At 41.8% G+C, this 13,969-nt stretch overlaps 1 protein-coding gene across 1 annotated transcript in view; it reads right to left on the bottom strand.

The window, feature by feature from the left end:
* VPS36 (vacuolar protein sorting 36 homolog) overlaps nucleotides 1-4,909 on the bottom strand; it is a 30,073-nt gene extending 25,164 nt beyond the window's left edge. The window contains exon 1 of the mRNA XM_032874138.1: nucleotides 4,762-4,909. Coding sequence (XP_032730029.1) covers nucleotides 4,762-4,857 — 96 coding nt within the window. The 5' untranslated portion in view covers nucleotides 4,858-4,909. The remainder of the gene's footprint in view (nucleotides 1-4,761) is intronic.
* Between the last annotated feature and the right edge of the window lie 9,060 nt (nucleotides 4,910-13,969).

The raw sequence follows: 13,969 nt of genomic DNA, 5'->3' as shown, positions 1-13,969 counted from the left end.
ACTGTTTTCTAAGAGTAAGGTATACTCTATTACTAATATGTTAGTCATTATCAATATGGTTAATAAGCTTTGATGGTAAGAGACCTACTGAGCCGTCTAGTTTAAATACACTCTGTGAGATATCATTCCACAAAGGCACTTCAAACCCTCAGAGAAAAGACTTGATGAGTTCCATATTTCCTACCAAATCAGAAGTTATATACATGTACTTCTGGCACTTACTTCAGTCTGGCTCCAAATGTTTTATGGGAAACCAAATAACTGAGTTTAAGAGATTTTAAAAACTTCTTTTCTGTCAATGTGTAAGATTTCCCTTTTCCAGGGACGCCTGGGTGGCTCAGTTGGTTAAGCGGCTGCCTTCGGCTCGGGTCATGATCCCAGAGTCCGGGGATCGAGTCCCGCATCGGGCTCCTTGCTCAGCGGGGAGCCTGCTTCTCCCTCTGCCTCTGCCTGCCACTCTATCTGCCTGTGCTCACTCTCTCTCTCTCTGACAAATAAATAAATAAAATCTTTAAAAAAAAAAAAATCATTAAAAAAAAAAAAATTAAAAAAAAAAAAAAAAGATTTCCCTTTTCCAAAAACAAGTATTTTATCAACTTGAGAGTACACGATGCTACATGACAGCCTAACAGTTCTGATTAAGAAAATGCACTTTCTCTTACTGAAGTTCAAGCATAAAGATGTGATTATAAAGCTGAAGGCAGAGTCTGTTCCATTGCTATGTCAATTAACAATGTGCAAACGTAAAATGCTGCTGTTCTAAGTGAAGAATTGTGTAATACTTCCCTTCAGGGATTCCAAGGGATTATGAGCTAAACCTGATAGACAAGTTTAGGCTGGCTTGCTCCTGCCACTCAGAGCTAGAATAATTTTAACTACTTAAAGGTTGATCTAACTTGGGCATTAGCTAGATAAACTCTTACCCTGTTTTATTATTTAACATTTTTCTGTTATAAAAGCAATATACTGTTGAAGATCTGGGGAAAAAAGATTTAAGTCTAAAAAAGAAAATGAAATCACTCATAATCACACCAGCCAAAGAATACACACATGTATACATATGTATATTGAATAATCTTTAAATAAAATGAAGCCATTATATTTAGTTTTATAACTTGCTTTTTTCAACTGGTGGCCTATCATTAACAATTCCTCATGTTGATTAGGGTGTATCATATTTAATTAACAAAACCCTCTGGGCAACATTCGGGTTGCTTCCAATTTTCTATATATGTAATAATATAGAATATATATAACAATGCTGAGACGAGCATCCTCATTCATTATATTTTTATGCATCTCTGGTTATTTCCCAGGGGTAAATTCCTAAAAGTGAAATACCTAGCTGAAAGAAAATACACATTTTCCAAGTCTCCCAGTGTATGTTGCCAACTTGCCACTTTATACACTACTAACCTGCTTTCATTGTATTTTTAAATTAGCTGAGGCTATAGAGGCTTGTGTGAATTTAAACAAATGACCTGTCTACGCTGCTTAAGAAAACAACACACTAACCCGTCATAATGGGCCCATGAAAACTATGCCTGTAGAAACAAGCAGGCATGCATTTATCCACAAGAGGTGCTTGGGTGCTGGGGCGGTGGGAAAAGCCGTCTACTAGGGCTCCACCAAATACTAAGTGTGTGACCTCAGACAGGTCACAGTTTCCTCAGCTATCAACCAAGAGCCTCTGTGTCTTCATCTCTGGGAGTATCGACTATATTAAACATTACACAGAGTCTGACGCTGGTGGCTACTGTGCTCATGAAGCATCACAGCCACGCAAACCAAGTGCAGGCTTTGGGAGTCTGATCAAGAGATCTCACTCTGGTGTCTCCTGCTAACCAACTGTGTGTGGGCAGGCCCCTTTCTAACAGTTATTGTCTCATCCATAAAATAGCACCTCTTATGCCCACGGAGAAGATTAAATGAGATTATATGTAAAGCTCCTGGCACACAGTAGGTGCTCTAATTACTCAGGTCTCTTTTTTTTTCCCCCATGTACTTCATACCCTCAATGAACCAAAAGATGCAAGGATGAGTAAGGCACGCTTTCTGCCCTCGGGAGCGACCGCCTGATCTAGTAGACGGCCAAGTACACCCCTGCCTTGGGATGTGCACACCTGCCTTGGGAATGTGTCAGGATGCACAGCTATTAAGGCCACACTGACTGGACTCAAGTGCCCTAGACCAAGGGAGCCAGTGCAAGATACTGAAAGGGAACTTGACCAGAGTTCAAGTTCCCTGGAGGCCGATAGGGAGCTTCCTAGAGCCTTTAGACCACATGAGGTCTGGAAGCCTTCCAGCAGATGGAGGAAGCCAGGACACGGGACTTTTCCCCGGGATTCAGCCTAAGCCCTCAGCCACACTGGGGATGGCTCAGCCAGTGACTCATTCCATGCAGCTTGGGGACCGCAGCGGTGAGCAGGCTTGTCTTAGAGCTCTGCTTCAGTTTCAGGACACCTACATCCCTCCCTCACCATCTTCAGCTTTTAGAACAGTTAAGAATTCCTCAATAGATCAAAGGGACTTACTAAATTTTTTCCAATACTTTTTTATTAATCCTCTGATAACTATATCTACTTGTCTGCTAAAAGAAGCAAAAACTTAAAAGGAAACATTAGAATACACTGGTTTAGCAATTGTTCTTCCATATACAGGTACTCATGGTTTTGACTTTTTGTTGTCTTAAATAGAGTTCATAGTTCATAGAGTTCATAAAATCATAGTTTTATTAGGTGCCAGCCAAGATGTTCCTAATTTGCATACTAGAGTTACACAGAACAGGGTGTGATGTTTTGCAAAAGTGTGACTTCCAGCATGGACTGTCTTTAGTAGAGTCTCTGAATACCAGTCTATGATTGTCAGTACTGAGAGGGAGGCATCATCAAACTGGCTGAGGGAGGGAATTTGATTATGCTTTCCATTTAAAAAGCTCCAAAGACTGGAGGAGGTTTTGCTGAGTGAAATAAGTCAAGCAGAGAAAGTCAATTATCATATGGTTTCACTTACTTGTGGAACATAAGGAATAACATGGAGGACATTGGGAGAAGGAAAGGGAAAGCGAACTGGGGGAAATCAGAGCGGGAGACGAACTATGAGAGACTGTGGACTCTGAGAAACAAACTGAGGGTTTTGGAGGGGAGAGGGTGGGGGGATGGGTGAGCCTGGTGGTGGGTATTAAGGAGGGCATGTATTGCATGGAGCACTGGGTGTGGTGCATAAACAATAAATCTTGGAACACTGAAAAAATAAAGTAAAATTTAAGAATGAATTAATAAAAATTAAAAAGTTCCAGAGATTGTAACCTTGTTGTTAAAACGTTTTAGTTTAGTCACTCCAACCAAAAGATGTAAACCCAATTTGAGATCAAGTCAATAAAAGTGCTAAGGCAGGAAATCAAGCAAATCCAAGCAAATTATTTTAAGAAAAAGACCTGGACTTGATAATGGAGGCAACAAAGTACACGGAAAATACCCTCAGGGAAGCAGAACACCTGGGTCCTATGCCATGTCCACTGTGCCCCTAGATATCTGGGTCTGCCCTCCATGACCTAGGAGGACGGAAGTCTCAAGCTTCTGCCGACAAGGACCAGGAAAAGCTGTGAGTCAAGGAACAAACGCAAAAGTAGAGAAGGAAGTTTCATGAACGAAACCACAAAGAAGAAGAGAGAGCAAGTGAAAACTTCTGGAAACTAAAAATGTTGCTGAATAAATGGGTTTTTGACATTTTTCTGATTCCAGCTTATACATTTCATCCAGGTGAGGTTAGCAGTTCCGCAACAGCACTCTAACCTCAAGCTTAGGCGCTCCGTGCGGGCTGGCCAAACTCCCTTGGTGTGAAGGGGACTAACCTACCTCCCTTGAGACTTGCAGACCACTGGCCTTGAGGAGTGGACCAGACTTGCCCTGAAAATAAAGGCTGACCGCACTGGAAAACAGCTGCGGCTGATGCCAGCAAGTCTGTTCAGGGTCATGCCCACCTCGGACTAACCGCCTCGGCACCTGCTTCCCCTGCACAGAGTACCCCGCCTCCCCGTCCCAGCACCCTGCCTTCCCCTTTAAGCCCTTCCGGCTTCGCGGGGACCGGGAGGATGGTCTTTGGGGCGTTAGTCCACCGTCTTCCCGGGGAAAGCAGCCTTCCTCTCCCTCTCCAGAAGGCTCGTCTCTGGAGCGCGGTTCTTCCGGGGGGGAGAGGAGGGCGCAGCCCCAGCCGCGTGGGACCCGGCTCCCCCGCGCTAACAGCGGGACGGGAAGTCCGCCCCGAACGCTCACGCTGGGAACACTTCTCCCCATTCGCAAGCGCATCTCCTGAGGTTTCCGCCCGCATGACAAGGCACGGCCTACCACATCACTTTCCCAAACAAACGCTCTAGACTCCTTTCTAAAGTCATTCCCGGAAAAAAAAAAAGGGGGGGGGGAAGAGCCTTCAAAAAGGCGTCCCGGTGAGACCCGGACACGCTTCTCGGAAACCCCTGCAGGACACTACCGCCCGCTCTGTGGGGCAAACCCCACGCGCAACGGCCGCGCCCGGTCACGGAGGCACTCCGGGTCAGGGGGCCGGGCAGAATGGCCCGGCGCGGCGCGGCCCGGCCCAACCCACCGTCACCAAGCCCGAGCGCGGGCCGGAGGCGCCGGCACCCGGCCACTCGTCGACTGTCCCCGCCGCTCCCTGCGCGCCGCGGGGTGGGGAACCCGGGGCCCGGGCGGGGAGGCCCCGCAGGCCCGCCAGACCGCGCACCGTCCCGGAGGCAGCCCTCACCTTCTCCTCGCCGTCGTAAATGCGCACTCCGCGCTGCTGGATCACCAGGGTTTCGTTAATCTCCAGGAGGCCGCTGGTCCACAAGAAGCGGTCCATGGCCGCCGCCAGGCCGGCCTCCGCCGCTTGCCCGCGCCGGCGGTCGGGGGCGGCGAGCCGAGCGCTGGGCAGCCTGCGGCGCCCCCTGGCGGCGGGCGGGGCGGAGGCCAGGATGGGAGGGTGCCCGGGACCGTGGGGTCGTGCGTGGAGCGCCCCCTGGCGAGCGGTCGGCTTGTGGTCCGGCGGGAACGTCCCCCCGACCCTTTGTCCAGCTCTTCTGGGGGCGCAGACCCGGAGCTTACCAGAGACTTTGACGGAGGCCAGGCCACAGCCCGGACTTTCTAATTGTGCATTATTCTTGTATATTTGTGCCGTTTCCTTGTCAGGGCCCAGCGTGTTGCCACATTCATAAAAGGTTGTTTTCTTTTCAAATAAGGATTTATGGCCTGAACGGTTTTTTATGCAACGGCCATCAGTATGAAAGTACCATTTTGTGCCCCTCTTTCTTCCCCATTAAGATCATTTTCGTTTAAACATTTTCAACGTCAACTCGGACCTCATGTATTTACTCTAGACACTATTTTAATCTATGGATCTTCCATAATTTATCTGTGTGCTGTCCCCACAAACCCGTCCATGGCTGCCAATCGCATGGGCTGGGCCTCTTTCGCTGTCCCTGTTCATTTTACTTACATCTTTACGTTATAAACGAGTACCTATATTTGTACTCCCACAACTGATGTATTTTGGGGGCTTTGGAATTATTTTCTTAAGAGGGTCTTCCTGAAATAGAATTACTGCTTTAAAGAGTTTGCACACATTTTAGACAGCTTGTTGCATATTGGGAACTTTCTCAACAAGGATACAGTGCCACCTGCAAACTGGTCTTTTTCCCAGGCCAAGTCGTTCTGTCTACAGTAGACATTATCATTTTTGTTGATACTGCCTGTGAGATGATGATGTTTTCAAGTTGAAGACTCAAATTTCTGTCTTCTTCAGAAGTGTGTTCCTCTATCATTTATTTGATTATTGCTTCTGGTCTATGTGTTTGGGTTTTTGTTTTTTGGTTTTTTTTTGCCTCTTTGGGACCTTTATTTGTGTATTTTAAGCCTGTCATAACTGTCTGTCTCCCATGACTGCTACCTTTTTCCTCATCATATTCATTTCTATGTATCTGGGGTCTGAACATGTGTTTTTACCAGCGATCATTCACTTTTCTAATTCTTCTGTTGAATTATTAAATTGGGCATTTTTTTAAGTTCTAGAATATTTTTTAGTTCCAGAAACACCTGCGTGACTGTTCTGATTACATCTACATAGAGTTCTCGTTGAATTTTTAATAACGTTTTCTTCTAGGACTTCCCTGAGTTCACACTCCACAGTGACATCCTATTTTAATTCATCTTGTTCCTTCTCCTTTAAGTCACTGTCCCCTTAAGTTTCTCTTAATAACTTTATATGTGAGATCTTACACTGCCTATGCAAAGCAGCCTATTAAGATCTCACATGACAAGGACTGACAGGTGGTTTTTCCCAGGGGACCATACGCAAGTAGTACGGTAAGTTGAGAACATCTCTTCTGAATCACTTCAAGACAGGCTTCTTGGTTCTCAGCCTTCTCACTCATTCAACAAGTATTCAAAAAACATTTATTGAATACCCACCAGGTGTCAGGTACTATTCAACTCCTCTCCAGTGCCACTGGTAAGAGAAGCTGCTGGTTCCTCCCAAACTGGGCAGGATTGGCACTCAGGTGAGGGGAGGGAGGCACTCCTCTCAGGTGCAAAACCTAAGGGCATGCCAAAAAATTCAGTGATCCATATGAATAATATGTTAAAGCAATATGTTTGGGGTTTTTGTTCTTTTTTCTTAATTGACTATATTCCCCATTCTGTACCTTATATTCCTATGACTTATTCCACAGCTAGAAGCCTGTTTCTCCCACTCCCATTCACCCATTTTGCCCTTTCCCCATCCCCTTCCCCTCTGGCAACCATCAGCTTGTTCTCTGTATTTATGGGTCTCTTTCTGCTTTTTGTTTATTCGTTTATTTTGTTTTTTAGATTCCACATATGAGTGAAATCATATAGTATTTGTCTTTCTCTGACTTATCTTAGTATAATACCTTCAATGTCTATTCATTTTGCCACAAATCACAAGATCTTATCCTTTTTAAGGCTGAGTAATTCTCTCTCTCTCTCTCTCTATATATATACATATACCACCTCTTCTTTATCCATTTGTCTATCAATGGACACTTCATCATCTCCATACCTTGGCTATTGTAATTAATGTTGCAATAAATGAAGGGGTACATATATCTTTTAGAATGAGTGTTTTTACTTTCTTTGGGTAAATACCCAGTAGTGTAATTACTGGATCATATAGTAATTCTAGTTTTAGTATTTTGAGGAATCTCCATACTGTTTTCTATAATGGCTGCACAAGTTTGCATTCCCACCAAAGTGCATAAGGGTTCCTTTTTCTCCACATCCTCATGAACACCTGTTATTTCTAGTCTTTTTTAATTTAACCATTCTGACAGGTGTAAAGTGATATCTCATTGTGGTTTTTAATTTGCATTTCCTTGGTTAGTGATGTTGGGCATCTTTTCATGTGTCTGTTGGCCATCTGTATGTATATCTTCTTTGGAAAAATATCTATTTAGATTCTCTGCTATTTTAATTGGATTATTTGTTTTTGAGGGGTTGAGTTGTATAAGTTCTTTATATATTTTGGATATTAACCCCTAATTAGATGTATCATTTGCAACGATCTTCTCCCATTCAGTAGGTTGCTTTTTTGTGTTGTTGGTTTATTTTGCTGTCCAAAAGTTTTTTATTTTGGTGTAGTAAAACAGTTTGTTTTTTAAAAATCAGAATTAATTTTAAAAAATCCATGATAAATAAAATACCCATTTTAAATAAAGGCAAGATCAACAGGCCATGAATAGGGCAAGGAGAGTAAGGCCAGGCCATGCATGTGAGGCCACTTACCTCACTCTGGTCCCAGTCTATCAGGTCCTAAAGTTGATCACCTGCCCATGTGGTGGAGGGGTGGAGGGAAGACTCCCTTTGTTCCCAGGGCTCTGTATTTCCTCTAATCATGGAGTCACTGATCTGTAGCACAGGTTCTATGAGAAAGGTAAGACTCTTTCCAATTTTCTCCACTGAATTAAATTGCCACCTTTATCGTGTTCTAAAATCCTGTGTGTATTCTGGTCTATTTCTGACCCTTCTTTTCTGTTTTTGTATCTTTCATTTTATTGCATGAAAATATCCCAAAGCACTAAACTTTGACATTTTATTCATAGTAAAATATCATCATTACATGTGATCATTTACTGTCATTTCCTGATTTTTTTTAGCATTAGCATTTTTTAGCATTATTTATATATTTTTTAAAAAATCTTTTCTCCTGGGGCGCCTGGGTGGCTCCGTGGGTTAAAGCTTCTGCCTTCGGCTCAGGTCATGATCCCAGAGTCCTGGGATCGAGCCCCGCATCGGGCTCTCTGCTCAGCAGGGAGCCTGCTTTCTCCTCTCTCTCTCTGCCTGCCTCTCTGCCTACTTGTGATCTCTGTCTGTCAAATAAACAAATAAAATCTTAAAAAAAAATCTTTTCTCCTATTAAAAGTACATCATGTAAGCTAAGTGTCCTAGTCTGATGTGAAATTGTGCAGTTTTTCCTGGACTTTGCAATGATCAAAATGTTGGGCAGTGTGGACATGAAAACAAAGTATGCTTTCTGCCCTTGAGAGGCACACAGTTTGCAGTAAACAAATAGGAAGCCTGACATATCACAGCTGCTGGGATAAACCAAGAGTTTTCTCTTTCCAGGCTGGAGCAAGGAGAAACGTCATGTGTCTTAGACATGTCAATAAATGAGAATGAAGTAGGCCAGAGTACCTGCCTGATAATTCATCCAAGAATGTGAACAGGATATCTATATTAGAGTTCTCCAGAGAAAAATATGGGATAAAGAATTAGCTTGTGCTGTTATCGATGCTGGCAAGTCCAAAAACTTCAGGACTGGCAAGCATGCTGGAGACCCAGGAAAGCTAAGGTTATAGTTCAAGTCCAAAGTCCACCAGGGCCATTGATCTGGAGAACTAAGAGGAGCAGATGTTCCAGTTTGAGTCTGAAAGTCATTATTTGTTGAGTTTTTCTTGCCGTGAGTAGGGAGAGTCCAGCCTTTTGTTCTGTTCAGGCCTTTTAACTGATTGGATGAGGCCCACCCACATTATGTAGAGCAATCTGCTTTACGTGGAGTCTGCCAATTTAAACATCAATTTCACCCAAAAACACCCTCACAGAAACACCCTGAATAATAATATTTGACCAAATATCAGGGCACCATGTGGCCCAGCCAAGTTGACATATAAAAGTAATCATCACAGCATCTAAGTGAAAGCAGAAAGATGTTGAAATCCAATGGACAGGGCTGTCAGGATTCCCATGGGTCAGTCCCCCTAGATCCCTGACTTGGGAGAAGTGTTCAAAGGTGAGAACCAGGGAGAAGGAATGCTGAGAAGCCAGCAGGGGCAAGGAAAGTACCATCTTTTGCTCAGGATGCAAGTCAAGATTAAAACACTTCACCACAGTGAGTTCCCTAAAAAGAAGAGAGATAATAGAAGTGTACATGGTTGGGTTCTGTGATCTGAGTGTTCCACTACACGTAGGGAAGATGGTACAGGATCCCTTGTTTCCTATGAGCTGTGGAAGACCACCCCAGAATGCAATCTTTTTTTTTTATTTTATTTATTTATTTGATAGACAGAGATCACAAGTAGGCAGAGAGGCAGGCAGAGAAAGAGGGGAAAGCAGGTTCCCTGCTGAGCAGAGAGCCCGATATGGGGCTTGATCCTAGGACCCTGGGATCATGAACTGAGCAGAAGGCAGAGGCTTTAACCCACTGAGCCACCCAGGTGCCCCCCCAGAATGCAATCTCATGACCAAAGCTGCACACATATACACCACACACACCATAGGTTATATACCTTTTGAGCTAAGTATCGTATATATCATAGATCATAAACCTTTGGACCAAAACCAGAGCAAAGATATGGGAAGAAAGCTAGAGATAGTAGAAGAAAAGCTTAATTTGTGAGTTTTGTTTTTCTGCAGGCATTATGTTCCTCTCCTAAAATATAATTTTTTAATTATGAAATTCTTCTGTAATAATGGTAAAATGTTCAAAACTGCAGGTACATGTATTGTAATTATCACTAATTAAATTTATTCCACATTTTTTTAAGTATGTAATGGGAAGATTTCTGTTGTTATAAGACTAGATACTAGCAGTATACAGATTCATTGCAATATCTATCAAAATACCAATAACATTTTTCACAGAACTAGAATAATAAAATTTGTATGGAACAACAAAAGTCTTCAAATAGTCAAAGCAATCTTGAGAAAGAAAGAAAAAAAAAACCCTGGAGGTATCACAATCCCAGACTTCAAGAAATATATTACAAAGCTGCAATCAAAATAGTATGTTACTGGCACAAAATAAACACATAAACAAATGGCACAGACTAGAGAGCCCAGAAACAAACCCATGATTATATGGTCAATTAATCTGTGACAAAGGAGGTAAGAATATACAACAGGGAAGACAATCTCTTTAATAAATGGTGTTGGCAATAGCCAAACTATGGAATGAGCCTAGATGTCCATCAACAGATGAATGGATAAAGAAGATGTGGTATATATATACAATGGAATACTATGCAGACATCAAAAGAAATGAAACCTTGCCATTTGCAACGACGTGGATGGAACTAGAGGGTATTAGGCTGGGTGAAATAAGTCAGTCAGAGAAAGACAATTATCATATGAACTCCCTGATATGAGGAAGTTGAGAGGCGGTGTGGGGGTTAGGGAAGGAAAAAAAAACAAAACAAGATGGGATCGGGAGGGAGACAAACCATAAAAGACTCTTAATCTCACAAAATAAACTGAGGGTTGCTGGGGGAAAGGGGTATGGAGAGGGTGGCTGTGTTATGGACTTTGGGGAGGGTATGTGCTATGAAGAGTGCTGTGAAGTGTGTAAGCCTGATGATTCACAGACCTGTACCCCTGGGGCAAATAATACATTATATGTTAATAAAAATTAAAAAATAAAAAATAAATGGTGTTGGGAAAAACTGGACAACTACATGCAAAAGAATGAAACTGGACCACTTTCTTACACCATACACAAAAATAAAATCAAAGTGGATTAAAGACCTAAATGTAAGACCTGAAATAATAAAACTCCTAGGAGAAAACATAGGAAGTAATTTCTTTGATAATAGGCTTAGGAACATTTTTTTACATATGTCTCTTCAGGTAGAGAAAACAAAAGCAAAAATAAATAATTAGGACTACACCAAATCAAAAGCTTTTGCATTGCAAAGGAAACCATCAACACAAAAAGGCAACCTACTGAATAAAAGAAGATAGTTGCAAATGATACATTTGATAAAGGGCTGTATAAGGAACTTATATAACTTTACACCAAAAAAATAAGCAATCCCATTAAAAAATGAACAGAGGATCTGAGTAGACATTTTTCTAAAGAAGACATACAGATGGCCAACAGACCCATGAAAAGATGCTCATCTTTAACTACCAGGGAAATTTAAATCAAAACCACAATGAGATACTACCTTACTCCTGTCAGAATGGCTAGAATCAAAAAAGATAGAAACAAATGTTAGGATATAGAGAAAAAGGAATGCTTGTGCACTGTTGGTGGGAATGTAAATTAGTATAGCCATTGTGGAAAACATTATGGAGTTTCCTCAAAAAATGAAAAATTGAAATATTGAAATACCATATGATCTAGTAATTCTTCTACTGGGTATTCGCCCAAAGAAAATGAAAACACTGGGATGCCTGGGTGGCTCCGTTGGTTAAGACCTTCCTTCAGCTCAGGTCATGATCCCAGAGTCCTGGAATCGAGTCCCACATCAGGCTCCCTGCTCAGCGGGTGTTCTTTTCCCTCTGCCTACTGCTCCCCTGCTTGTGCTCTCCCTATATATATCAAATAAATCAATAAAATCTTTAAAAAAATAAAAGAAAATGAGAACACTAATTTGAAAAGATATATGCACCTCTATTATTTATTGGAGCATTAATTATAACAACCAAGGAATGGAGGCAACCAATACAATATATACCAACATATATACATATATGGAGTGTTACTCAACCATAAGAAAAGGATGAGATCCTGCCATTTGTGACATCATGGTTGGCCATAGAAGGCTTTACGCTATGTGAGATAAGTCAAACAGGGAAAGACAAATACCATATGATTTCATTCATGTGAAATCTATGTCTTTTTTAGAATTTCATGTAAATGGAATCATAAGGTATGTAGTCCTTTGTCTCTGGCTTCTTAAATGTAATGCCATGCTTTTGAGACCCACTCATGGTGAGATAATAGAAAATATTTATTGGTCTCTGCCCCTGGATCCTGGCATAGAGCTCCTAAACCCCGTGTAATTTCCTAAGTGATAAGCACACAAGGAAAATCTTTCGTTTTATTGAGGCGACTCTTGGTGGACTTCTGGATGGGGGTTGGTCACCAGAAATCCCTAGTAAGAGAAGTTTGGAATTTTCAGGTTCCATCTGGCCCCCCACTTCTCCAGAGAAGGGTGAGAGACTAGAAACAGAGTTAATAATTGATCGTGCTTACATGAGAAAGCCTCCATGAAATCCCAATAGTTGGGGGTTTGGAGATCTCCCTGGCTGGTAAACTCATCCACGCCTAGAGAGTAGTAAACCCAACTCCACAGGGACAGAGACTCCTACCCTCCGGACCCTTCCAGACCTTGCTCTATGTATCTCTTCACCTGACAGTTCATCTATATTCTTTCTGTTATCTTTTTAAAAACTGGTAAACCCATGTAAATACTTCTCTTGAGTTTTGTGAGCTGCTCTAGGAAATTATTCAAGCCCAGGAGGGATTCAGTGCCTAGGTTTCCACAGGCATCTGAAGTTGAAGGGAAGGAGTTTGGGGGGATTGAGAGATTAAGTCTTAGCCTGTAGTGGCTGACATTCTCTCCAGGTTGTGTTACAATTGACTTCAATCGTGGGACACCCAGCTGATGTCACAGAGAATTGCTTGTTGTGGGAGGGAAAAAACCTCCACACCTTTGGTGACTAGGGGTGTCAGAAGTGTTTCTGTGTGAGAGTAAAGAAGACACACTGGAAAGAAACACAATAGGGGGAAGCTGCACAGAAAGGGAAAAACTGAGTTTTTTCATTTTATCCATGTTGCATTTTTCAGTAATTTGTTCCTTCTCATTGCTGAGAAGTGGTCCATTGTATGACTATGCCACAATTTGCTTATCCAGTCATCAGTTGAGAATTTAGGTTATTTTCTGCTTAGGGCTATTGTGAGTCAAGATGCTATAAACATTTGTGTACATGCCTTCATTTCTCTTGGGTAAATACCTAGAAGAGTAATTGCTGGGTCATATGGTAAGTGTATGTTTAACTTTATAAGAAACCTCCAGTTTTCTCAAGTAGCTATATTATTTTGTATTACTACCAGTGGTAATATGAGAGTTCCAGTTCCTTGCCAAAGCTTAGTATTATCTATCTTTTAAGTATTAGCCAATTTAGTGAGTACAAAGTGAATGGTATTTGTGATTTTAATTGTATTTTCCTGATGACTAAGGATGGTAGATATCTGCCTTGTGCTTATTTTTGGTTTCTTGTATCTTCTTTGGTGAAGTGCAATTTTTTTTTTGCACATTGAAAAAATTGAGTTGTAAGAGTGCTTACACATTCTGGTGAAGTCCTTCATTAAATATGCTTTGCAAACATTTTCTCCTGCTCTGCAGTTTGTTTTTTAGTTTTCTAAAGTGACTTTTGAAGAGCAAAAGGTTTTAATTTTGATGAAATCCAGTGTACTGTTTTTTTTATCGTTTGTGCTGTCTCCTATTTAAGAAAGCATTGCCTAACACAAAGTCACTAAGATTTTTCTTCTATGTTTTCTTCTGGAGATTTTGTAGTTTGGGTTCTTACATTTAGGTCTACATTCCATTTTGAGGTTTATTTTGTTTGTATAAGGAGTGAGTTAAGGGACATGGTTAACATTTTCCATGTGGACATACAGTTGTCTCTGTACTTGTATTAGTTGGAAAGATCATCCTTCTCCTCCATTGAGTTATCTT

The sequence above is a fragment of the Lontra canadensis genome, unplaced genomic scaffold (genome assembly GCF_010015895.1).
Source record: "Lontra canadensis isolate GAN:19392208 unplaced genomic scaffold, GSC_riverotter_1.0 scaffold51, whole genome shotgun sequence".
Lineage (NCBI taxonomy): Eukaryota > Metazoa > Chordata > Mammalia > Carnivora > Mustelidae > Lontra > Lontra canadensis.
The sequence above is the reverse complement of the archived record's forward strand: the minus strand, read 5'-3'. Positions and strand labels throughout refer to the sequence as shown.